This window comes from Cupressus sempervirens, chromosome 4, assembly GCF_028749045.1.
Source record: "Cupressus sempervirens isolate cs-2001-9-10 chromosome 4, ASM2874904v1, whole genome shotgun sequence".
In the NCBI taxonomy this organism is placed as follows: domain Eukaryota; kingdom Viridiplantae; phylum Streptophyta; class Pinopsida; order Cupressales; family Cupressaceae; genus Cupressus; species Cupressus sempervirens.
In genome coordinates this window covers 590,618,184-590,643,798 of record NC_143121.1, presented here as the reverse complement: position 1 = coordinate 590,643,798, position 25,615 = coordinate 590,618,184, and the positions used below count along the sequence as shown (strand labels likewise).

The following is a 25,615-nucleotide window of genomic DNA, read 5'->3' as shown; positions in this document are numbered from 1 at the left end:
CTGCTTGGAAAAGTTCTGCAGATTATTTTTTAAAGAAACACTATGGTGGATTCTTTGGTTAAGTGTTACTGGCGGCTGGCATGACTAATAAAGAGTTTGGTGGCAGGACTTTGAACACCTGCCTAAACAATCCATTATTGACTATACATTTGGTAATGGTTAAAACTTAAATAATGTAGACTATATTACAAGATTCAGTAAGAATCGCCCAGAGTTTGCAATCACCCAGAGTTTGCGAGACCCATGTTAGGTAGAATGAATTGAGGTCCAGAGACTCAGGACTTAGGTACTTGTTGAGTTCTGTTGCTGAGACTTGACGAAGTCAAGTTTGAAAATTAGAAAAAGAAGAAGAAGAATTGAAACATTCAAATGTAAAAGTATGAAATTCAAGCCTCTATTGAAGACTTTGGAGGACTCTTGGAGGCTAGTTAAAACCAACAAAACAATGAAAAATTGCACGCATCATGAAGGTCCATGTGGTCTTAAAGAGTTTAATTTGAACTTAATGGTAGGGCCTTCCCTTGTCAACACCGCCTTCTATCATGACATGCAATGCCCTTAGGCCACATGAAAGGTAGTGTCTTGTGACCTTGTTGAGGGCTTCCGCCTTCATACATCCTCTCTAAGTTAAAAAAAAATAAAAAAAATAATAATTTAGGGCCATTTTGGATGGAAAGCAACTTTTTTGTTCTTTCAATTTGTTCCTAATTAACTTCCAAGTAATTGAAGTATATTTATACTTTGGTTTCCTGAGTCATTTCCGATCCTTAGTAATTCTCCTATGGTTGTAGTAGCATGTGCAGACTTGTTTGAAAAACAAACACATGATTCCACAAAGAGCTTGTGTAGAATGGTTATAGTATAGTATATCAAAGCATGAATTCAATGCTACTAGTATCAATATATGAAATTATTACCAACGATAATGCTATAGGTACATCATTCATGTAGGAGACCAATTGATACATCCCCTCACTACCTAACTACCCAAAACCACTACTATCTTTAAGAACATTATTGTTTTATTAAGCTCTACATTATTCCCCTCCCCCCTGCAAAAAAAAAAAAACAGTCGTCTTCCAGACAACTACCCAAAAATTAACCAAAAAGAAACTATACTTCAAGATGTAGGGTGGAAAGATGCCCTTGAACTGGATGTGCGTTATGAGCCCATTTTGCTGCCATCTGCTTAGCTCAGACTCCTTGTAATAGTCGCAAGGCTTCCATCCTATCCTATTCCATTGAGGCCAACTTCTCTGCCTAGACTGCTTTCTCCAATTCCTACTCTTCTTTCATTTTTCTTGTCAATTCCTTTGCTTATTGAAGTTTCAGGAATGTCCCCATAAACACCTCCTCCACCTGAGCAAGTGATTGTATGAGAGGTGGCTGCTCCGTGAGTGTAGTTATGATACTTCTGTCCTTCCACGTCTCTGTTTCCTCTTTCTGCCCTATTCCACTTTGCATGAGACTGCTCCAGTCTTCATTACAATTTTCCTTATTAAATTTGGCAAGGGACTCTGTTGCTTTGACCATGGTATCCATATTCTGCCCCTTAGCTTGCTTTATGATTTCACTTGTGATTTGTTTCATCTCCTATAAGCGTTTGAGGAGCTTTTCAACTTTTTCCTCCAATAAAGGTATCTTGGTATTTGTCCCAACTGGTTCCATATGTCTTCTATGAACTTCCATCCTATCTTCTTCTACCTCCAATAGGGTCAATGAGGGTGAGGATACATCTTTTGCACTCATCTAGAACTTTTCCAACAACCTATCAGCCGCATCTATTACTTTATCCTCAATTTGTAGCGCCTCCTTTTCTGTTCCACTCCCTTCCATTTGTTTCCTACTGCTGTTGTGCATTTTCTGTACTCCTTTCTTCCTTGTAGATGTTACTATCAATGCAATAGGCTGAGCTACCTCAATTCCCTCAGGAGTGTTAGTTCTAATAGTATGTGGATCCTTCTTATGCAGCCGAAGGTCTACCACTTTGGTTTGGACATTCTTAGGGTTAGTGAGGGTGAGGTTACATCTTTTGCACTCATCTTGAACTTTTTCAACAACCTATCAACCGCATCTATTACTTTATCCTCAATTTGTAGCACCTCCTTTTCTATTCCAAACCTTTCCATTTGCTGCCTACTGCTGTTGTGCTTTTCCTGTACTCCTTTCTTCCTTGTAGATGTTACTACCAATGTAATAGGCTGAGCCACCTCAATACCCTTAGGAGTGTTAAGTCTGATAGTATGTGGAGCCTTCTTATGCAGTCGAAGTTGTTCCACCTTGGTTTGGACCATCTGTTCCGATGGAATTGAATTTGCCATTGCCGAATTTTCCACTATTGGAAATCAATTCCTTTTGACTCCCCTATCTAGAAATGCCTTTCTTGTCTCTCTTGCATGGCTGCCCTTTTCTATTCCTCAGATTTCTTCTGCTTGTGAAGTATGGTTGGCTTCTCCAGCTTCCGTACAGACTTCCTTGTTACAGTCTTCCATATGGTCCTCTTGTGTATGACATATCTCATCCGTATGGGCTTCTTTTTGATGTATGGGCATGATATGTTCTTCTTGTTCTGTAGGAAGTCTTCTGTTCGTACGGAAATCCCAGTCATATGATTGTCTCCCTCTTTCCGTATGGGTATCCTTGTCGTTCGGTCCTATTCCTCTTTCCTCATTGTACGGTCCTCTGCACACTACAGTCCTCTTCAATGGTTTCCACTGTACAAGGATTGTCTCCTTCCTGTGTACGACTTCCTTGCGTATAAACTTTCTCCATTGTTTTTCTTGTATGAGCAACTTACGTATAACTTGCCTGATCCGTACTTGCTTGTTGGTGGATTTCGTCCTACTAGGTATAGCTCTCAACAATGTTCCATTTTCTATTAGAAGGAATGCAACGTCGACAAGTGTGTCTTTGATCTGGCCTAGCCAAAATTCATCTCCATCGAAGTCTGAGAAGGAGAATGATGCTTTTGTACTTGCTCTTCTCCATTCAAACTTCCATCCTCTTCTCCTAGTTCTGTAAGTTTGAATAGAAGTCTTTTGCGCACCTTAGTGCCTCCTTTTTCTCTTTTGTGGCTCTCCCCTCTGCTGCTTACTCCAAATGTATCCACATGAAACCAATATGCCATTGGCGAGTTGTAGGGTTCTACCCTATTTATTGGTGCAAATGTCCTAAGTTTTGGGGCTACCTATGTTCGAACTGCTTCCAAGAACAAGGCTATTACATGATGAGACATGTAAAACGCCATATGCTTTAACTCCAGAAATTCTCTTAACTGCTCTGAAAGAAGTTGAGCCCAATTGTATACCCTCCCTACATTCAGCCCATTCATTAACGGTAACATCTAGATGGCTATGTCAGATGTTCGGCTTGTAATGTTTCGAATGGTTTCGGTAATGTTCCCAAAAGTTTCAGAGATGCTTCCGAAAGGTTTTTGCTCTGATACCACTATAATGTTCCATTCTAGAGTTTCCTTATGAAGTCCCGTAGTATGCTTTAGGTATTCTTGTCGTGTCGTTCAGGTAGTCTCGTTGTGTGCTCCAAGTAGTAACCCTCAGTGCTTTGGGTGGCTAGTGCTTCGAGTGGCCAGTGCTTCAAGCAGTGCTTTGGGTTAGTGCTTTGGGTGGCCAGCGCTTTAGGTCAGTGTTTCGGGTGGCTAGTGTTTCAGGTAGTACGGTATTATCTTGAATTTGTTTGCCCTAAGTGCCTGATAGCGAGTACAGAATGCTAAATGTCCATATGGACGGGATTGTGAGAAGACCGTACGGTAGGAAGTATGATCGTACGATGTCTGGGGAAGGTGTACGGTAGGCAATTGCTGAAGCAGATGGTGTACAAATCTTCTGTTTACCTTGGTGACCGTATGGGAAGGTAAGAAGTCCGTATGGTGAAGCTAGAGGACTGTACGGTATGTGAGGGAGCAGATAGGTATGAGGAATAGCAATGGATGAAGCCGTACGGTAGAAACAGAGGCCGTACGACTGCACTTGGAGGTCATACGGTAGGCTTGTGAGGTTGTACGATTGAACTTGAAGCCTTCCGAAATGTGGAGATTGAATTGTATTTGATATCCAGACAACACACTCACCGAATATGCTGTAAAATGATATAATAAATGATTCAATACAATTCTAGATATATATGCATCGACTACAAAGATTGTGCTTTGATTTACCAGATCTGAGCAAAATATTACATGCAACGGAATATGGTGAGGGTTGAATCCCACCAAAATCGAATAAGCCAAGTAGGGAAGAACTTTCACTTCCGAAATGGTGAACAATAGAGAATCCCAATGGAAATTCGTAGTACAAAATAAATAATCAGAATGCATACCTACAACTACATACAAGCCGTGCTTAAATACCCATCGGAGAAAACCTTTCCGAGGGTGTACAAAGATAGTTGATGGCAAAACTTACCAACGGAAACTAAAATAAAAATAGGTTCGAGATATATTAAATCAATCGGAACCACAAATACAAATAATAATCTTGGGCCCATATTTATTAATTAAAGTAACTGCCAATAGTGGCATGTTGTGATGGTTAAGTTGTTGAGTTGTTATCCTTGCCATCAAGGCTCAAATCTAATGGGATGAGGTCCCTCATTTGTGGCCTCACTGGTTCATAGCTCCAGGTCAAAGTGTTTACCCCTCTTAAAAAATATTTAAATTAAAGTAACTAATTAAAGGTCCTTTTATTATATTATATAAATTCTGGGACCAGTTAATTAATTAATTAAATTAAATTATTACATTCAAATTTGGGGACATGACATGGCTCCCACTAGTGAGTTTGCTTTTCACTAGGTCCACAATGCATCTCCACTCCTCATTTGCTATAAAGATTTTCTTTAATCCTCGTCTATTGTTCTTACTCAGGGTACTCTCCCATTCTTTTTTAGTGAGATCATCCCTGCACATCATCCCAACCATTTTTTCTTTTCTTCCATTGACATATTGGTTGAAGTCCTTGTTGGATCTTGTCGTCGGTTAGCAACCCCAAATACCTTGTTTATTTCCCTTGGACCATAAAAAATGGTAATGGTTTTCTGAATATACCGAATCACTGACTTATGACCTTTCTTATCATATCTGGCAATCATTATTCTCAACATAGATTCAAATTCTTTTAAATAAAAAATGGGCATGAAAATGACTATCTACTTTTGCTTTGCGCAATGCCTCCTTCACACATGGGTTTCTTCTGCATTTTCCCTCCATGTTCTACACTCGCTCTCCACTATACTTTCAAATGTAATATTAGCTGTTGTGGATTTTTCAATACTCTTGCCCTTCTTTTGAAAATCAGCCATCTGCAACTTCTTGTGCCTCCCTGAATCTGAAATTACCCCTTTGCTTGGGTTCCCAATGTTTGTTTTCACCATTTTGTGATGCTTTTTAATTACCCTAGCCGCTTTTGTGCTTCCACTCTCCAAATTATTTCTCTCCACATGTCTCACTCTTTCAATGCTTCTTTGTGTAGGGACGCTACTTTTCCTAATGCGTATAGTCCTCTTTCTTTTCCACATCCTACTCTCTCCATGTTGCTCCTCCATATATGATTATGAGAGAACCGCTAAGGTACGCATTGTAGAGTAGAGATTATATCTTTAGAGGCCTTAGGATGAGATACAGTGTATCTTAAGGATTCAACAGTGATGGGTAGTCTTAAAGGGATATCCTAAGTTACCAATTCGGGTGTGGATTCCGAAGTAGATTCCAAAAGTGGATATGGGTTGCGGGGATTTTTTTTTTTTTTGGATGCAGATGTGGGAGAAAATGTGTGTATATATATATATATATATATATATATATATATATAAAATTGTATATATAATATATGCAAAGAAATGCAAGAAATATAAAAAACAAATCATTTGATAGTATGACTATGATACTGAACCCTTTATCAAAATTCAAGATATTTCAAAATTCATATGATATACCAATATGTTCTTGTCCAACATTAGAGTTTAGTCTTAGACAATAAGTTCAAATAGGTCATGCTCAAGATTCTAACAAAATAAAAACTTAGTTAATGATTGAAGATTCAATCAACTAGCATCAGAGTGTGAATCATAGGGATTCGCAAGAAAATTCACATTCTCATCATCATCTCCAACTGCTGAAAGATCATTTGAACCAAACATGGTTCCACTTATGTTAGATGCACCATGTGCCATACTATCATCATCACCATCTCCGACTATAGTAAGTGTTAGAAACAATAGTCCACCAAGATAATTGAGAGAGGGGGGAGGGTGAATCAGTTATCCTACAATTAAAACATTTATCTTCTTTAAACAAACTTAACCATTCAACCAAAGTAAACAACAACCATATAAGATGCACATAAACAATTACACTAGATACGTTAACTAGGGAAACCCTTGATCAAAGGGAAAACCCCCGTGGGAATGATGCCCACAAGATGATGTACTAATATAAATATTCCTTGTTAGAGGATGGACCCTGTTAGGAGTCTGTTACAACATTTAGTACATATGAGTCCGTATTAGGAGACTTCGAATTCCTGCTAAGAGATTCCAACCTTGTTAGGAGTTCTAGTACAATGTATGCAAGATGAGCCCACTGCCCAAACATGCAATTTCAACTACAAGAAGAGCTCACTGCTCAAATATGCAATTTATTGTTATGTTCTTCTTTCCTCTATCTTGTCAACCGAACCAATCACTATTAGACCTTGTAGACCGGGTCACCAACCTCGGATACAAATATCAAACCTCAGATCACTCAGCAAAACCTCGGCAATGAAGTTTCCTTCACTTCCGCTCTGCTCTGTTCAACTTCGCATTCCGTTCTCTCTGTTGTTTACAATTGCTTCTTATCAATGCAAAATTCATCTCACATGATAAAGGAAAATGTCCTTCCTTTATACCAAGTCCGTAAAACAATTCCTTGAGTCAGTTGTTAGGCCTTCTCAATTAATCATTATAGGACCACTTTAAGAACATGTTACACTTAGCGATAACATTAATCTTTTGCCTTGCAACTTAAATATCTTTCCGTACACGTAATATTATGACGAGCGAACTTAGCCATGTCATCACCGACATGTCTTCTTCACATCCTCAACCTCGATTCTCAGAATAAAAACTCTGGTAGGAGATAAAACAAGTTTACCATAACATGCCTTTGTAAACTCTATCTCAGAACAGATATTACCAAAACTTACATAACTTCTTCTAGACTTATCATTTCTTCATTCGACGTTAACTGCATATACTAGATACTCAGAAGTATCTTCTATAACCTCGGATAGTGAGAATACTCAACTAGCCGTCCGTACCAACTTGATCTTTCCGCTGTTCTTCTGTCAGATACCACAAAAGACTACATTATTGACATCAATGACAAACTCAGTCATGAATGTAACATATCATCATAGTAACTTATCTACAATACTCCCCCATAGGAATATCATCAACATTCATGCTTCCGACAATAAGATCATGAAGTGTTGCATCCAAATGCACACGCTTAGGGGCTACATCCCAAAGCTTTGTTGCGCTTCCTTGTAATGATCATTCTTACGTGACAACAGATGCAAGTTGGTGTGGACAAAGACCAAGTCCTTAGCTTTCTTGGAGGCTATAAATGGAGCCCAACTGGTTGCGCTTCAGTGAATGGATAAAGGAGTATGTACTCCAATTCCTTTCAACAATAGAAGAACTAGCAACCTAGATAGTTGTCACAAAACATGCAAATGAAAAGAAAATTAATTTTAAAGAATGTGTGAGACACTAAATGCTAGAATGCAAGTGTAAACATAAATGTTTAAAACAAAACAAAATTAAAAACTTACTTGTGATAGGACCTTGATTACAAGAGGTTGAGGATGCTTGAAAGGTTGACCATACATGTACCACCATGTGATAGCTCCCGTTCTATTTTGGTCATTTAGTGCAAATGGAGAATGCTTTAACCCTGAAGCAAACAACCCAAATTCTACCCTCACTTTTTCATGAATTTCTTCTAGTGGGAAGAGTTCTATAAGAGCTTTGTGGCACCCCTCAGCAACCTCCTCATTCGCAAATGGTGCAACTCTACCCGGCATACCAAGTACCTCCTCACTATAGCACCTAGGAGATGAGGCATATGCAAGGAGGTGCAATGTGTTGACATTCCAATCATGTTTGTTATCAATGACATACACTTATTCAGATTGTAAGTTCATACCGAGCATATTGTACAGTTGACAATGTTAACCAAGCATTTTAGTTGTTACCGAGTTCTACAGTTGCTACCGAGTACTTTGGATAGATTTCAGTTTGCACTGAGCAGTTACTACTACGGTGGTGATCAGCAGTTTAAACCGAGCATCTCAGTGTATGCTAAGTTTACTAGTGCAAACCGAGTTGTGTAGTGCTTACCGAGTTCGCAGTTGATGTGATGTGAGTCTAGTGTTAATTGAGCTACTCAGTGTTAACCAAGTGACTCAGTTTATACTGAGCTCGAGGTGATAGCATTGACCGAGCTATGCAGTGTGAATCAAGTGATTCAGTTTATATGCCGAGTTTCACAGTATTCGTCGAGTCACCATTGCAGATCGAGTTCAAGACTACTTGGAAGTGATTAGTATGGGCCGAGCTTCTACCTCTACCGAGTGCATGATGATGTTAAGCATTGACAGTGGATGCCGAGTATCAGAACTTCACCAGTCAGTCTTTAGAACCCGAGTTTCTACACTTTGGCCGACTTTGTAATATTTGTGTAAACTTGTATTGTGGCCGACTTTGTAATTGTGTAATTGGATTGGTATTTATGCAATGTATTGTATCACATCCAAACAATCATATATAAAAGGTAATGTAATTAGAGAAGAGAATAGAAGAGCAAATTACAAAGGCTACAACAGTATAAGGAGCAGCAAAGTTTCATCTATAACAGTAAGGTGATTTGTACACTCAGAGGAATCTCATTCAGCAAACGTAGTTGCAAATCAGGGATCAACTACTGCTTCATCCTAACAGATGGGTCAGTCAAATTCTTTAACAAGGTAGACCTAACAGTCTTATATAAATCTCTTTATTGAGTGTATACTTCATTGTATGTTTGTAAATCCTTTTGCAAGGTGGCCCTAGTAGTCCTTATTGCTCCTAATAGGGCAAATCATCAGAAGTGATCATTGTAAGCTTTAACAAGCCAACTTTATACTGCAGTACTAAAGCTTGTGGGTATCATCCCCACCCTAGTTTTACTTTCCATTTGGAAGGTTTCTGGGTCACCAAATATTGTGTTCTAAAGTGTTGTGTATGCTTTCATGTCTTTAGTTTCTCATGCATGTAGTTAGATCAGAATTCACATAAAGGATTAATTGCTAATCAAGGGTAAAGTTTTATTGGTTACTGATTCACCCCTCCCCTCTCAGTAACTTAGCCTGTCATAATATTTCCAACACAATGGGGTAGTCATCTTATTCCAGCAATGGTGGATAAGTGCTTGCACTTGTTTGGATAAGGCTTCACTTTGTGTGGGGTCACTCTCATGTGCTTGTATAGAATGTTTTACCTTCTCAACCATGGTGCCCATGCCATCAAACACATCCCCGAAGCAAGGTGTATTTGTATCAACAAAATGGAGCATAGTCATGATGGGCTTAGTGAAATCCAATACATATGCCACACGAGGCCACCAACTCTCATTCAAGATCAAATCCCTGACCCTTTGTGCTCTTTCTGAATTTGAGACCTTCCAAATGCCCCATTGATTATCGATGACCATTTGGCCCAATGCATCTTTTAACTTGAGGAGTCATCTCATAACAATTGTATGAGATGCAAAACGGGCCTCAGCAACCTAAGCAAGTTAACAATATGTCAGTTGACAATAAAATTCTAAATTTTAATTTTAAACTAAATTACAAGTCCATGAAATTTAGTAATTTAAAAAAATCAATTTACCTTCAGCAACTCCAATTTGGAGTATGTTGTAAAAATGGATTGTGACATGTGGTGGTTTGTCACAAATATTTGTATCTCCTCCCCCTCTTGGTATATTTTCTTCACCCAATCTATTTGAGTGCTAATCTTCTACATGATCAAGTTAAGGGAGTGAACAATGTGTGGGGTTCAAAAAATATAGTTATACCGACTCTTGACTAAAGCACCCACAGCCCTACAATTTTTAGCATTGTATGTGATCACCTGTACCACATTCTCACTACCCACCATCTTGATGGCCTTGATGAGAATTCTAGAAATGAATTCGGAATCCTTCACTTACCCCTCACAATCAACAACCTTAAAAAACATTGCCCCTTTTGGGGAAACTGTGATCACATTAATTAGTGGCTAGTTTCTTGTATCCTTCCAACCATCTAACACAATAGTTAGACCCAAAGTTTTCCATGATTTTTTGATTGGTTGAAGGTCTTTCTCTTTATGTGTCTTCTCTTGTTGCAATAGAGTTGTACGCACCTTTTCATACCTTGGGCTTGCGTTGTCAATTGGTGATTCTTTGATTGTTGCCACCATTTCCTTCCAATATGGTGGTTGATCAAAATACATCAAAATATTCAAGAATGGGATTGATCACTTACCTTGAATGATTTAAACTCTTTTGAGAAAGCTATCTCTCGCCCTTCGATCGATCCTCTTCGAAAATGCTGAACTTGGTTTCACAATGACAATACAAACTAGAGACCAAATGAGAAGTGGTTGTAGGTGCCAACAAAGTTCCAAAATGAGTTGTGAATGCTTCAACATTCACCTTTAGGGTCGCTTTAGGGTTTCATAGAAAAAAAAACTAAAAAAAGCAATTACAACATGTGCATAATGGGCAACTTGTTTTTATTTGTTTTGGCCGCTGGGCCGGCGGATGCTCTCGGATGCATCTGGAAGCTAGCCACAGGCTTCCAAATGCTTTTGGAAGCCAGAGCCAAATGCATCAGGAAGCTTGTGGCTAGCTTCTGGCCAGCTTCCACAGGGCTTTAGAACGCATCCATAACCCGTCCGTATCGGCATTGGCACCCGGGGACATGAGACATGAATTAGTAACTTAGGGGATATCCATAGAGGTCTAAGGCGAGATAAAGTCTTGCCTAAGGATTACAAATGCATACAAAAAGGGTATCCATAAGATTTGGGAAGAGAAAAATCTCTACCAGATATTGTAAGGATTACTCATCACAACTTGTTAGGGATCAAGTCACAATCAGGAGAACACAAGTGCTATAACATACCAAGATAAGATTGTCATATTCGAGGTCAAAAGTATGTCACACATACCCAAAGTTGCATTGCTCGAGGACAAACAATTTTGGGAAGGGTGGATTGTGATGTTCCAATATCAAGATAAGACTAAATAATAAATACTCATTAAATAAATAAATAAACTAAATAATATTACAATATAGATAATAATAACTCAAATACTAATCAATAGAAAACCTATTATAAAATATATTATTAATAATACGATATATCATTAGGATATACTTAATAACATTGTTATAATATAAAATATAAGAATATAGTAAACTATAATTTATTTATGATATTATAATATACTATAATACTTACTGTTGAATATAATATAATAGTATATATCAAGAATATGATTAATGATATTATCTAGTATTACACCGGTGTGGGGGTGCGGTAGTGCGGGGAGATGTCGGGATGAGTTTCGGGTTCGGGAAAAAAAAGGGCCTCAATTTGGGGATGGCGGGGTGCGGCGGGGGGGTTGCATAGTATAGATAATAATATATATGACTAAAAATGCTAATTATGAAATGATAATTCAATATATAATATATTATATAACATACCAAATATAGTTGAATAGAAAAAATTGAAATGCAATTCACAAATCATAAGTTCAAACTTGAAACTTGAAACTTCATAACCATTACCAATGACCATTTAACAAATTAACTTAGTTCAAGATGCAAGATTCAAAATTCATTGTTCAAATATGAATACCATATGTCATAAAGATGCTCATCATGACAATGAGCCGAGTAGCATGAAACAGTGAAATGAAATAATGTATCATAGCCATATCAAAGTGAATACAATCAACAAAATGACAAAATGTCAGTAATGAGAATGGAATCATCCCAAGTGCTCTCTAATCATCCCCTTACCGAAGTCCTCATCATTGGAACTACTAGACTCCTCGTAGGTAAGGTCTGGATCCTCTAAAGGAACACCAACTAGCCCTACATTGACTTTTGCTACATCGTCATCCTCATCAATCTGAGCTGGATCCTTTGGCTCCACATCCCATTGTGCTACAAGGTTCTCCTTGTACTCGCGTGTCTTGTGATCTTTGAGCCGCAAGAAACCATGTACAACAACAAACTTCTCCGCTTTCTTAGAGGTAAGTCCGTTCCTCTTAACAGAGTGAATGAAGCTATAGGTGGACCTGTTCCTCTTTGTAGTTGAGGAGCTAGACACCTGAGATAACAAAGTTGAAAGTTACAACTTACAAACAAACGTTTATACAATTTGTAACAAATGATAAATGGTAAATCATTGAATTGATGAATCATAAATTAAAATCAGTAAAGCAAAACTCTTAAAGTTAAGATTATAAAGGGGTGGAATTCCGAATTACAAACCTGAGAAAGAAGTTGGATGGCTAGTGAGGTGATCTTTGACTTCTGTGACCCATGACATTTCTACCACAAAATGGGATTCTTTTGTGGCATAGTTTTGAGATCCACCATTGCAATATCTGAGTATCCTACAAGTTACAAGTTTACAACATAATATTAAAATAACTTAAATAAAGTTATAAGTAACAATTAAAAGAACTTATAATTATAAAGAGTTTAGAGCATTGAATCAAGATTTAAGGATTACTTGAAAGACTAGTAAATTCGGACTTGAAAAGAACCCAACAGGCTGACACTTCGAAGATTGGAGCACAATTAATTGTTTTTTGCAATTTTTAAAGTTCTCTAATTTTTGTGTATTTTTTCAGAATGTAAATAAGTCAACAAATTCAAACAATAAAATCTGATTGAGACTGAATAGATATTATTTGCATTATTTTGGAAATCAGTAATACACAATATTAACTTGGCACCTGGATCACGATTATTCACTAAGCCGTACCACCAGTCTAGCCTTCTGTTGCTCACGACATCTCCTTAAAGTCTATACCCAGCCGCAACAAGTTTATTATCCCTTAACACGACCATGGGATTGCCAAAATGCAGTGTGGAAACCACACAGAATGGAGCTGGTGCAGAGATGTTACTCCAACCTTCCTTGACACAGGCTGACAGAGTGAAGCGCAAACCCAACAAAGCAATACGGTGGCTTCTTGGCAGAAAATGTTGTCGTCCAATCTCAAACGCAGGCTTGGACGTGATTAACTCGACTCCAATATGCTGCCGTCCAAACTTTCTATGCAATCCTCTCTTATTTCCAAGCACAACTATCAGTATTGTTTTGGAGGAAAACGCAGACCTCCCTTATATTAATTTCAGACAACAAGACAATTTAACTTCCCAGCAAGAATTGTCACTTCCACTGTTCAGTATCTCCAAGCCATAGCAACCACAGTAGGAGAAATTCGATAATTTTTTATCTCAGCACAATTATCCAGTAAGATCTCAGAAATACTTCAAACCCTTAGCCAGGCAATATGAACAAATTAAAATATATATTCAAGATGATCCCTCCTCAACCAAAAAGCTGCATTTATAATACAAATTGAACCATCCAGCTTCACTCTCACACTTTCCGCTTAAAAAGCAACTTTATAATAGAAAGTCATGACACTTATAATATAAAGTACTTATGCTTATTAAATATGAATTAAATAATCATTAAGCCAACAAGCTCACCGATTAAGGACTTAATAAAGAAATCCTAGAGAGAGATCAAATACCTAGAACTAGAGGACCATCCTGCTTGAACTGCTCAATCCAAAAGTAGCAACTGACCAAGAGTGAGTGACTAAAATTAGTAAGTCCAAAAATAGCAATCTCATGACAAAGACCCCCAAAACCAGACATCAACTCACGAGGGTCGTGATAATGAGCTGACAAACCCACACTTTGGAGACATGTTAAATCGGGGACATTATAGTCCTCCCTCCCCAAGATTGCTTGTCCCCAAGTAATCGAAGTTCGGAATGCTGTAGAATATCTTCAGGCTCCTAGGTAGCATCCTCATCTGGAATGTCCTGCCACTTAACCAAAAACTCATGAATGGTCCTCTGTCGCAGTTGCCTTTCTCTAGTATCAAGTATTGCTTCTAGAATCAACTCTAATCTCCCTTCGTCATCCAACAGAGGCAAAACAGGAGAAGGTCTCACATGATGACCCAAAGCCCCTTTGAGGCATGGAATATGAAACACATTATGAACTTGGCTATCATCAGGCAACTGCAACTCATGCCACCTGACCAACCCGCCGCAAAATTCGAAAGGGTCCATAATATCGCAACTTAAGTTTCTTAGCTCCACTTTCTTGATCGAAGACTGCCAATATAGCTGCAACATCAAGTAGACCATGCCCCTTGCTTGAAAAGTTTGGGCTGTTCTCTTTTGATCAGCATACTGCTTTTGCTGATTTTGTGTTCTCTGTTTATTATCTTTCAAGGTCCTCACTACATCCTAGCTGTCCTACAACAACTCCCCAACACTTGGTACTCTGCTATCACCATATAACAAATCTACAAAACTAGGTGGGTCATATCCATATAGAGCTCTAAAAGGCGACATCTGTATAGTCATGTGATGAGTGGAATTGTAACAATATTCACATAAGTGAATCTAGTTTACCCAAGCCTTCTGTAAAGAAGAGACATAATTTTGTAGATATCCCTCTATCCACTTGTTTACTATTTCCGTCTGGCCATCAGCCTGTGGATGGTAGTTGGTGCTAGGAGTTAACTCAGTCCCACGCAATCTAAAAATCTCCTGCCAAAAATGACCGATAAATCTACTGTCTTGGTCACTATGGTTTTAGGCAAAACATGTAACCTAAAGATCTCTTTGAAAAATAATTCAGCCAACTACACAACTGAATAGGTAGTGGTAATAGGGAAGAAATGAGCATACTTCGTGAGCCTATCTACCACCATATATATAGAATCCTGCCCTTGGGCTTTGGGTAAACCCACAATGAAGTCCATGGAAATTCCTTCCCACTTCCTCTTAGGGATAGGAAGTGGCTGTAATAAACCAACAAGATATGTGTGTTCATGTTTGCTTTGTTGACAAACCAAACACTCTTGAACATAGCGATGAACATCATCCTTTATCCCCTTCCATGTGAATCTCTCCCGAACCTGTTTATAAGTCTTGAAAAACCTCAGATGACTAGCCATAGGAGAATCATGGAATGCCCGTAAAATAATCTTATGCACAACTAACTTTGGAATTAAATAAATCCTCCCTTTGTAGATAATCAACTCCCTTGAAAGCGAATATTTGTCATCCTGAATACTACCATCCACAATACCTATCGCCCACTGATCATTGGCATATTCAGCTACAATTAAATGCCTCCAATCCTCTAAAATATTAGAAACTACACAAAGGTGAGGTCTCTTCGAAAGAGCATCCATAACTACATTTTGAGTCCCCTTGATATAGGAGATATCAAAATCATAAGACTGTAGCTTGCTGACCCATTTCTGCTACCTTTCATTCAAATCCCTCTATCCCAGGAAATGTCTCAGGCTATTATGATCAGTCTTAATGCAAAACTTGCTGCCCACCAAATACTGTCCGAATTTAGCCAAAGCATGCATTATAGCTAACATTTTCTTATCATAAATGCTGAAAGTTCTTTTAGGACCCTGTAATTTCCTGCTCTCAAAAACTATGGGATGTCGATCCTGGGATAAAACGACAACAACACCCTCTCCGGAAGCATCACAATGCAAATTGAAGGGCCTGGAAAAATCAGGTAAAGCCAATATTGGACATGAAGTCATAATAGTCTTAAACTTTCAAAACATTCTTGTGCCTAAGCTAATCACTGGAAAGCACCCTTACGGGTCAAATCTGTGAGAGGAGTAGTGTGTTGGGAGAAACCGGCCACAAACCTTTGGTAAAACGCGCAAAGTCCAATAAATCCTCTTAATTGTATTAGGGTCTCAAGGGTAGGCCATTCTACAATAGCACGGATCTTATTTGGGTCCATGCAAACTCCATTAGTACTAATGATATGCCCCAAGTAGAGCAACTCTGTCATACCAAGAGCACATTTGGACTCCTTGGCATATACGGAAGCCCTATCTAGAATACGCTCCGTATAGAATGCTATAGTGGGGTCTCTCTTACATACAACCCTCATCTGCCCAAGCATGGAATCAATGCACTCATAAACCTCTCCAAGGCTAGGTGAATCTGCATCTCCATAGCTAATCACCCCGAAAAATTGGAGTAATGATGGAGACTATGTATTTTGTGTCACTCCAAAACTGATCACTCTTCACTGTCTCCTTTACCCTCTTCCACTGCCCTGACTCGGGACATCGATTCCATTCTTGTGTCATAACCATGAGTTGCAATGGCTCTTGCAACTCAATCATTCTCTCCAAGAGAATATAATATGATGCGTACTTAGTCTCAACTGGTTTCAGGAATTGCTTCTTTGCGAAGCTCCTGAAAAGTGCATGTGATGTATGGTAATAGCAAATAAATATTTGCACCTCTCCCATCATTAACCACCTTTCTAATCCAGTCTATTTTCCCATGTCTTTGAGTGCATTGTTCACGACATGCACACAACATGGAGTCCACCAAATATGCCTATAGGCTGCCTCAACAAGCCTCCCTGCTGCTTTGCACACATGTGTTGCATTTGTCACAACTTGGACCACATTTTGTGGCCCAACCTCCTCAATGGCTTCCCTAAGCACATGAAACTGAAAATCAGCATCTTTACGATGCCCTGAACAATCAGCTGCCCTCAAAAAGTATGGGCCTTCGATGCATGTAACCATATTGTTGATGAGTGGACGATGAGTAATGTTCATCCACACATCCATGATAATGCTCCAGCTTGAATCCATCCAACATGCTTTCATTTGCTCCATCAAGATCCCAACTTTGTCATAGGCTCTATCTAACATTGTGGTCCTCAACTTGTGGTCACCTAGTGGCACATATGATGGTTCTCCCTCGTTCACTGACATGGACATCATCCTCACAAAATAGGGAGATTGAGCCACATGTGTAGTGATGCCATTGGAAAAGAAGAAATCACCAACAACATCATCTAACCGGTCCCTTGCGTGTATGTTAAATAAATGAGCAATGGGGTTACTACCACTACGACTTGTAGTTGCTTTCCGTTTCCTCCCACTGCTATCCCTTGCTGAACTGTGTGTAGGTGAGGAAAAAAATGGTATAGGTGACATAGTCCTTGCTCTTTGATGCAAGATACGAGTAGATGTATCTCGCCGCCTTTGTAACTGCTCTATACTGTGTGCCTGTTGCCTAGCAGCCAAAGATCTAGGCACTGGAACATCAATATCATCAAGAATGCCCCATAGTTTGTTCACTTCAATCCTGTATTTCACATTCTCAGGATTTGACAAGAATATGCATGGGTTCGCGCCATAACCAGTCCAAAAAAGGTGTGAATTAACTCTTGTAATGCTGCCAAACCATTTTGCACCACATATATTACACTTCCATTTACATATGCCACCACCTAAAGGTGTAGGGCATGTAATTTTCACAACAAATTGTTTTAGAGGGGACTTTGGATCATAAGGACTCCTATCATACTTTGCCAAAATCTGTGAAGGGCAATCAATAGAAGGCACCCTTGGTGCAACATAAGGAGGCTCTTCCTTAGATTGATCATCTACATTAGCCCCATGATCACTTCCCTCGGGCTCAAGCTCATAATCAGATGCACTTGCCTCATTAATTTCTACGTCTTCTCCACTTTTGCCGAATCTAGATGCCATTTATAAAACTGCATTTCACAAAATGAAAATAAAATTATAAAAATGATCATGATACATTTCAGCCCAAGTAAAAATAACTAAATACTAAATATGTTTCAGCATATTTTTTAATTTTTGTTTTAAGAACAATGAAAAAATTAATATAGATAATAAAAATCATAGAACTATCAACTATCTACTATCAACAAGATTCAAGAATGAAACATTAAAAAATTTAAAGTTGAAACTTGAAAGTAAATCTAAATACTAAATTTAAAAATTATAAATTGATTTCTAAAATTAAAAAAAAGTTGTAAAATAAAAAAACCTACCTTGAACTTGAGGAGACATTTGCCAAATCAAATCTCCTTTCTCCTCTTGCTCCTCTTGATCTTGCAATCCTTTGCAAAATCACCCACTAAGCTCTCACAAACTCCTCCAAACTCTTTTGCTCACTTAGCTCCTTGCTGCTCCAAAACAATGAAATGAAAATGAGGTCTATTGGTCTTATTAAACCTTCAAATAGACCACATAGGACCCACAACCTGTTAGGGTTAGTATGCATAAAAAACAAATCTAAAAATAAATGCAATTTTTTTTTTTCTAACTTTTTCGGCCATTCAGCCGGCCGCACCCCGCGAGCACCCTGGGAGCACCCCCGCACCCAAGCACCCGCCATGCACCTAGGCCTCACGTCCCACCTGGGTGCTCGTTTGGTGCAGTGGCACAATTTTAGCTGGTGGGGGTACTCGGGTGCGTGACGCACCCGCATTGGGTGCGTCGGGTTTTTGACCCGGGTGCGTGCACCTGGGTTACACTACTAATATTTCAATTGAAAATATTTTATAAATATTATGAGCAGCAAATAAAATAATGTCATTTCGTATAGGTTTGTAAAGTCATATACTCTATCCATACTAATTAGTATGATAATAATAATATGTAATCAGTAATCCAATGAAATGATTTAATAGCTATGCTTTCCAAGTGCGAACACATATACCAAACAAGGCTATGCAATAAACATCCATACTAATAGATAGCCCTAATGAAGGAAATTGACAATGTGTAAATACAATTTACTAAATGGTGTAAGTTGCTCAAGGGACCACAATAACAGAAATAATCAATGCTATTAGAAAACATTCACACAAGCTGATTATAGTATTGAACATTCAACACCTCAAAAACAATAGCTGCTGATTTTGTAGTGCGAATTTCAATCTGACTGTTTAGTAGGAAATGCTAAGAGCATGAGTCCAATCAAAAGTTAATTACGAGCTAGCTAATCATCGATTAGCAATATGACAGGTGCGACCTCTTGCAAATGTGTGGAAATGTCAAAAGATGCAACCATTCAATGATGCTATATATATAAGTCAAATCATTTAACAGAGACAAGGCATTAGATGAGTGAATACTAATCAAACAGAGAATTACAGGACAGATAACAACAAAGGTTATCTTAGTAAGGACCAATACCGAAGGATCCAAAAATAATTAGTATTCTGCAATACTCAGAAAACTATATCAGTATGGAGGAGGTAGAAAGCAGAGCAATATAGATACAACTACCTCATAAAGAAGGAGCAGTAAAAGACGATACAGACACCGCATACCATATAACAGACAAACAGTGAGAACAGCGTGGACACACATAAGCAGACAGGGGAATACACTGAGAATGGCGAACAGAGAGAAAAGATATACATCATATGTAGAAGTGGAATATCTGCTGTGTAGAGAACATTCAATCCCCCCCCCCCCCACACGCGCGCACACACACACACACACAGATGCATGATGGTAGAAGGGACTGACTATTGCAGATCCTAATCACATCTCCTTTGAACTTGCTCAGCTTGCAACTACTCCTCATTGCAGAAGTAGTTTTCTATGAGAAGAATCCCAAGCTCACATAAACTAAGAGCTACAAGAGGAATTGGGGCATAAACCCGATTTTAAGATATCCTTATATCAGAGAAGTTAATATCAATTTGAACTAATCTATAAGCCATCATTGGAATGTTTCTAACATAAGCACAAACAAGTTATTATTATCTGGAGACTTCCATAGATCTAAAATACTCAAATTAAATATTTTTATCAGAGTATATATATATATATATATATATCAATCAGAAAGATACTACAGTAACTACTGTCAACTAAGTCACAAGATACGTCAAATTTCATCCACGAAATTTAGATTTCCGCAAATTTTTACCCTATCCGAACTTGATCCAAATTTTATCATAGTTAATATAATATTATTATTCAATATAATATTATTTTATTTTAAACTAATATTGAGTTATTTAGTTCAATTATTTAGCAATGTCAAACTTTTTTGACAATTTTGTGAATATATTTCTTATATTTATAAACAAATAAATTTATGTAGGGTAAATTTAATATTGTTTTTTGTTTGGATTTTTACCCTGACCAAATTTCATCTGAATTTAATGATCGACTAACTCGAATTCAAATTCGAACCTTGTGACTTAGAAGTTAGATTGTCAATACCCAAAATATCAATCAAATATCAAAATAGCTATATCATAAGACCAAATTAGTGAAGGTCATAATATTGCAAAAGGGTCTGCAATACAAGTCTACCAAAGTTATTGATGACATAGATCTACACACAAAGTCAAGTGTTAGAATGCTGTAAAGAGAAAGTGTTTACGATAATTGTCCCTATTCTTCTAGGGGTAGCCAAAAGGGACATTGCAATAGTCAATTGCTGAAAACAAACAATTGAAAGAAGAGGAAATATTAGATGTAAAACTAAATACTTCTAGTTCTAGATCGTTTCCTTAGACCTGCTCTAATACCATGTTAAGTTTATAACCAGAAGTATATAAATGTAACAAAAGAAATGCAATAGTTTAAACCAAAAGCTACTCTTGAAGTTAGTTTGGGAAAATCTCTCCTACTCGAGGGAAATGACCCAGCCCACAGAAAGATAGATTCTTTATTTAATTTGCAAAATTAATTACAAAATCTCTGCTCTCTTTTATGTCTTCAACTTCCAATGATCAGAGTGAAAAACTAACAACTAAGTATAGCTCCACGATACTCAGATATCTCTCACAGATATATTTTCAATACACACATATATAAGATAGCAACTACTGACATATGCAGTATATCAAGAATATCTGCAGCATGAATTTCTGACAGTATTCAAGCTTACTAATTTCAGTCAATACAAAGCTGCCTCCAAATGTTAAAAGGAATATCTGAAGCTGCAGATGATACACACAACACAAAGAGACACAAACACTGATATCCAAGACTACCGGTATGATCAGAATTTTTCACAAAAATGAAATCTCTACAAAAAACACTTCCACAGACTATCCACGATAATAGAGTTCTCTTAGTAAAGAGAGAACATGAAAGCGGGAAAAACATAACCGATGCCACCATGCACAAGTGACAGCTGTTACAAGAGTAATGCAGTGGCACCCGAAATAAACATTTAATGAACATAAAAAATCACCATCAGGCATGAATGGAGACTGACGCCACACATAACTGTTGGAACACATTCACCCGACACAACTAAGAAAACTTCCATGATGCCAACTCAATAAATGGAAGGCACACAAGGATACACAGTCACCAACAATGAAGTAGTGTCAGCAACGATGAGGATGCATGAACCCAGGAAACAAACAAAAGAATGAAATACGGAACCACTCAAGAATAAGGAGCCGCGATGACAAGAAGAATAACCAGTGAACATAGAGAACCAAAAATGGAGTATCACACAACCACTCAACAAGATGAACGATGCCAGCTGGTACACTGAAAATCAATATAATTGGAAAACGATCAATATATTTAAAAGACTCTTCGATGAGATAGTGACTTCAAGAATAAAGAGGATCAACACAGGTGAGAGATCTATCTTGCAGCTAACTAAAAACTTAGCAACTCATTGCGTAAGATTTTCTTGTGATAGAGGTGAAGGTTATTTTGCAGCAACAATTTGTTACAATCTTGGAGTGGATGTGCTCAAATTCAAATTTATTTAATTGTGCTCATCTAGTTCCTTGATGATGGTGTAACCATAATGCTGCTTGTTTGTCAATGACATTAATATTAGAAATTTTGAGGGATATGGTCATGCTCTGTGCCTCAAGATGCCTGCTTAGGTTTGTCCTTATTTAATAATTTGAAATATTGATGTAGATTCAAATATTCACTAAAAGAAAGCAACTTTTTGACATGTACTAAAACAAAAGAAAAAAGAATTTCAAATATCTTTGCTATTGGTATTATATGACTTCTATGTTATAATTTTTGTTTGGCTATTTCTTCAAAATATTTTTTTGCATTTGGATGCTTTGTGTTGATTTCTTGCTTGTGAAATACAAATGTGAATGCTATAAAGGTTCATAATAAAATGGCCAATTCTTATATGAGGTTTAATGTATAGACTTAATCAACATTTTGTTCTTGTTATGATTAATGCTAGTTATAATATATATGTAGTGTTTAATTGACTGCCTCTTGTTTGAATAATTTGTAGGTCATGTAAGCTTTTATTTTCCAGACTCTAAAGCAATCTTCACTGGAGATACACTTTTTTGCTTGGGTTGTGGAAAACTTTTTGAAGGATCTCAAGAGCAGGTTTATCTTTCCTCACATTCTCTCTCCTCTCCCCATTCTTCTCATGATTGTGACACATATGTATGTATGTATCTCTAGAAAATGATTGTTCACCTTGTAGAATTGATGCCCAACCTACCATAACATATCCATAAGATCGCTAAGAATCAAGGAAAACAAAGAGATTAGGGTTTGGAAGTCATCATTCATTTCTTCCCCAAAGTATCTTCCACGTAAGCTGATACCTGGTAGTATCATTGTTTTTGAGAACAGGTTTATTCAGATTTGAGCTATGATATGCTTCTAGCTTCAATATTTTAGTGAACATATGATTGCATATTTACACACAACTCACCGAGTAGTTGAGATATTCCTCAATGCTAATCTTGCGTTTATTATTTGTTTTATATATATTTATTTTATAATTTACAATTTTATCTTTTCAATAGAGATGCTAAGTGCTTTGTCTTGGTTATACATGCTAGCTGATAAGTAGTTAGTAATCTGGAAATTGTTAGCGTATTTTTTATATGCTTGCATTTACTAGACTCAAGCTTTTGGGTAAAATTTTGAAGATCCTTTCAATACGTATATGTTTAGATATGTCAATTTTGAAAATTGACATACAGTCAACTATTAATTTTCTAAAGAAATTGTGTGTGTATGTGTGTATGGGTGGTTGATCTATAAATTGAATTGATTGGATAAAATTATAGTACATAAGCTTTTTGATTTAACTGTGTGCAAATCTTTTACGCGACACTTTGAATCACTTTCAATGATTCATCATCAGGTTAGGAAAGTGATTGAAATGTTGAATAAAAAATTTGCATACAGTTGAAGCGAGACACTTATGTACTATATTTGGAGGACTGAGGAAAATTCAAACCAACTATGGATTGAATTAGTTGCAAGAACAAAGAAGTTGTCACTCTCATTCAAAGTTGGCAAAGACTCATATTTTTCTGCCATATTGGTTTTGAAGCCAACAATTATTTCTTAGTACGAAAGATGACCTTGCGGTGGTCTAGAACATCGTATGTAAGTTAGAGAATAGTGGAGCAAAGTTAAATAATAGGGGAGCAAATGATGAAATAAATAATTTTCAATTAGTAATGAAACAATCACTTGGGGTAGGGGATGGTTTCATAATTGTATTCATGCCCAAGGAAATTTCATATGTGCCCTTACTGTTTTATGTGTTTGGAATAATAGTTATCGTCGGGGGGGGGGGGTTGGTGAAGCAGTACTATAAAAACTTCACCTATTTCAAACTTATAACCATAGCCTTGCAACGCATAAACCTTTGAGCATTATAAAATAAACAACTGAAATGTAAAGTAAGTTAAGGACATTAAATCATGCATCCACACATTTGACACAATGACTTTTGGTCTTGTAGAAACCCTTGGTCAGAGGGAAACACTACGGTGAGGATGACACCCACAACTTTTCATTGCAGTAGAAAAGATTGGCAGTTGGGAGCTGCAAAATGTCACCCTGTTAGGAGTGATTAATACATTGTTAGATGTATCTAAAAGTCCTATTACAAACTACCTCATTAAAGGATTTTAATCCCACTATTAAAGTGTTCATCCTATTAAGTGATTTACATACAAGTCACGTCAATAACTACCTTGCTTAAAGGATTTTAAACAACTTGAAATTGTTAGGAATACAACAAGAAAATGACCTATAAATTGCACTTTTCAAATGCTGATCAGAACCATTAAGTTCCACACTTGTTCACTCAACAACTATGTAGCCTCTCTGCAACTGTATCTTTTCATTGCAACTCAATCAGATCAATAATGCAGCATGACAACAACGCTTTTAAACTACTTGTTCTTCATCCCAACTAAATCCTTATAAGGTTTCTTTACCTCTGGGATGTAAACTTAATTAGGGTTTTGAATCTCCTCCAAATGTGTTTGAGAATCCATAACTACCTCGTACTCGAATCTCCGACCGTGTTGGCTGAATCTGAATCTTTCTGTCATTCCCTAGGTAGAATAGTTCTTTATTTTCATTGACCAAACCATTCATTGAATTCATCAAAACATCTGCTCACTTATCCCTATAAACTGTTTCATTTGGCTCTTTAATCCATGTAGAACGTTTCACCTTTTCACTAGATTCAATGAATTTTACTTATTCATGATCGCTCTGATGATTAATCAAAACTGATTAACTTTACCTGTTCGCTGCCCTGACTGGTTTGTAGTTCACCTGTTGTTCGTCTTGTTTGCATGTACTTGTTGATCTCCTGATTACCTCTCATATTCCTATTTATTGATATCTTCCTGTTCACTGATAACAAAACAATTGTCTTTACCGCTTGAACTTGTACATGTAGTTCACCTTTTCTCTTTTACTGCTCGACCCTTCACCTGGTGGTTCTTTACCTATTATGTTGTTCACCGATTGTCTTAACAACTTCTTGTTCACTGATTGGTATACCTGATTACCTGCTGTATATCTGTTTACCTGTTGGTTAAACCTTCTCACCTATGGAGTGGTTTGCTAGCAATGGCAACCATACCTTCCAAAATCATCATCAATGTCAATTTTCTGATTCTACAATCAACATTGTGTTCACTATAACAATTACATCTAGCTGCAAGAGATGGCAATTTTGTAATCTTGTCTCATAGGGGCATGTATTGGCTGCAAGTGTCTCTTTCATTCACATGTTGTTTTCAAAGGAAAATATCACTTTACAACATGTGAGATGTAAAATAAATTTAAATTCAAAATATTGTGCAAAGCTTGGCATGTTAAAGTAATTAGCCAATAGGTGATCTCGTGCTGAGATAACTGCCAGATTTGAATGTTGGATGCCGGCAAAATATAAAACAATGCCCAAAAAGATGAAACTGTTGACTGAAAAGGATGAGTTCGTCAGAGATGGTGCGAGAAAGGGGGAAAATCGAAATCTTGTGTGTCACTTCTGCTGTTGGAGATGAACTACAATTTTATGGAAGCGTGGCATCATTTTCGCAGCATCACACAGTCGATGGTGGATCTCCATTTGATAGGGTTCACAGGATGAAGATTTGGGATTTTGCAAATTTGAACCCTAATTCAACTATGTCAT

General features: G+C 37.4%; 1 protein-coding gene across 1 annotated transcript in view; it reads left to right on the top strand.

Moving 5' to 3' along the window:
* The window catches only part of LOC149562586 (hydroxyacylglutathione hydrolase 2, mitochondrial-like), a 111,439-nt gene that overhangs the window by 64,189 nt on the left and 21,635 nt on the right, over window positions 1–25,615 (top strand). The window contains exon 5 of the mRNA XM_089826066.1: window positions 22,439–22,539. Within this exon, the coding sequence (XP_089682192.1) occupies window positions 22,439–22,539 (101 nt within the window). The remainder of the gene's footprint in view (window positions 1–22,438; window positions 22,540–25,615) is intronic.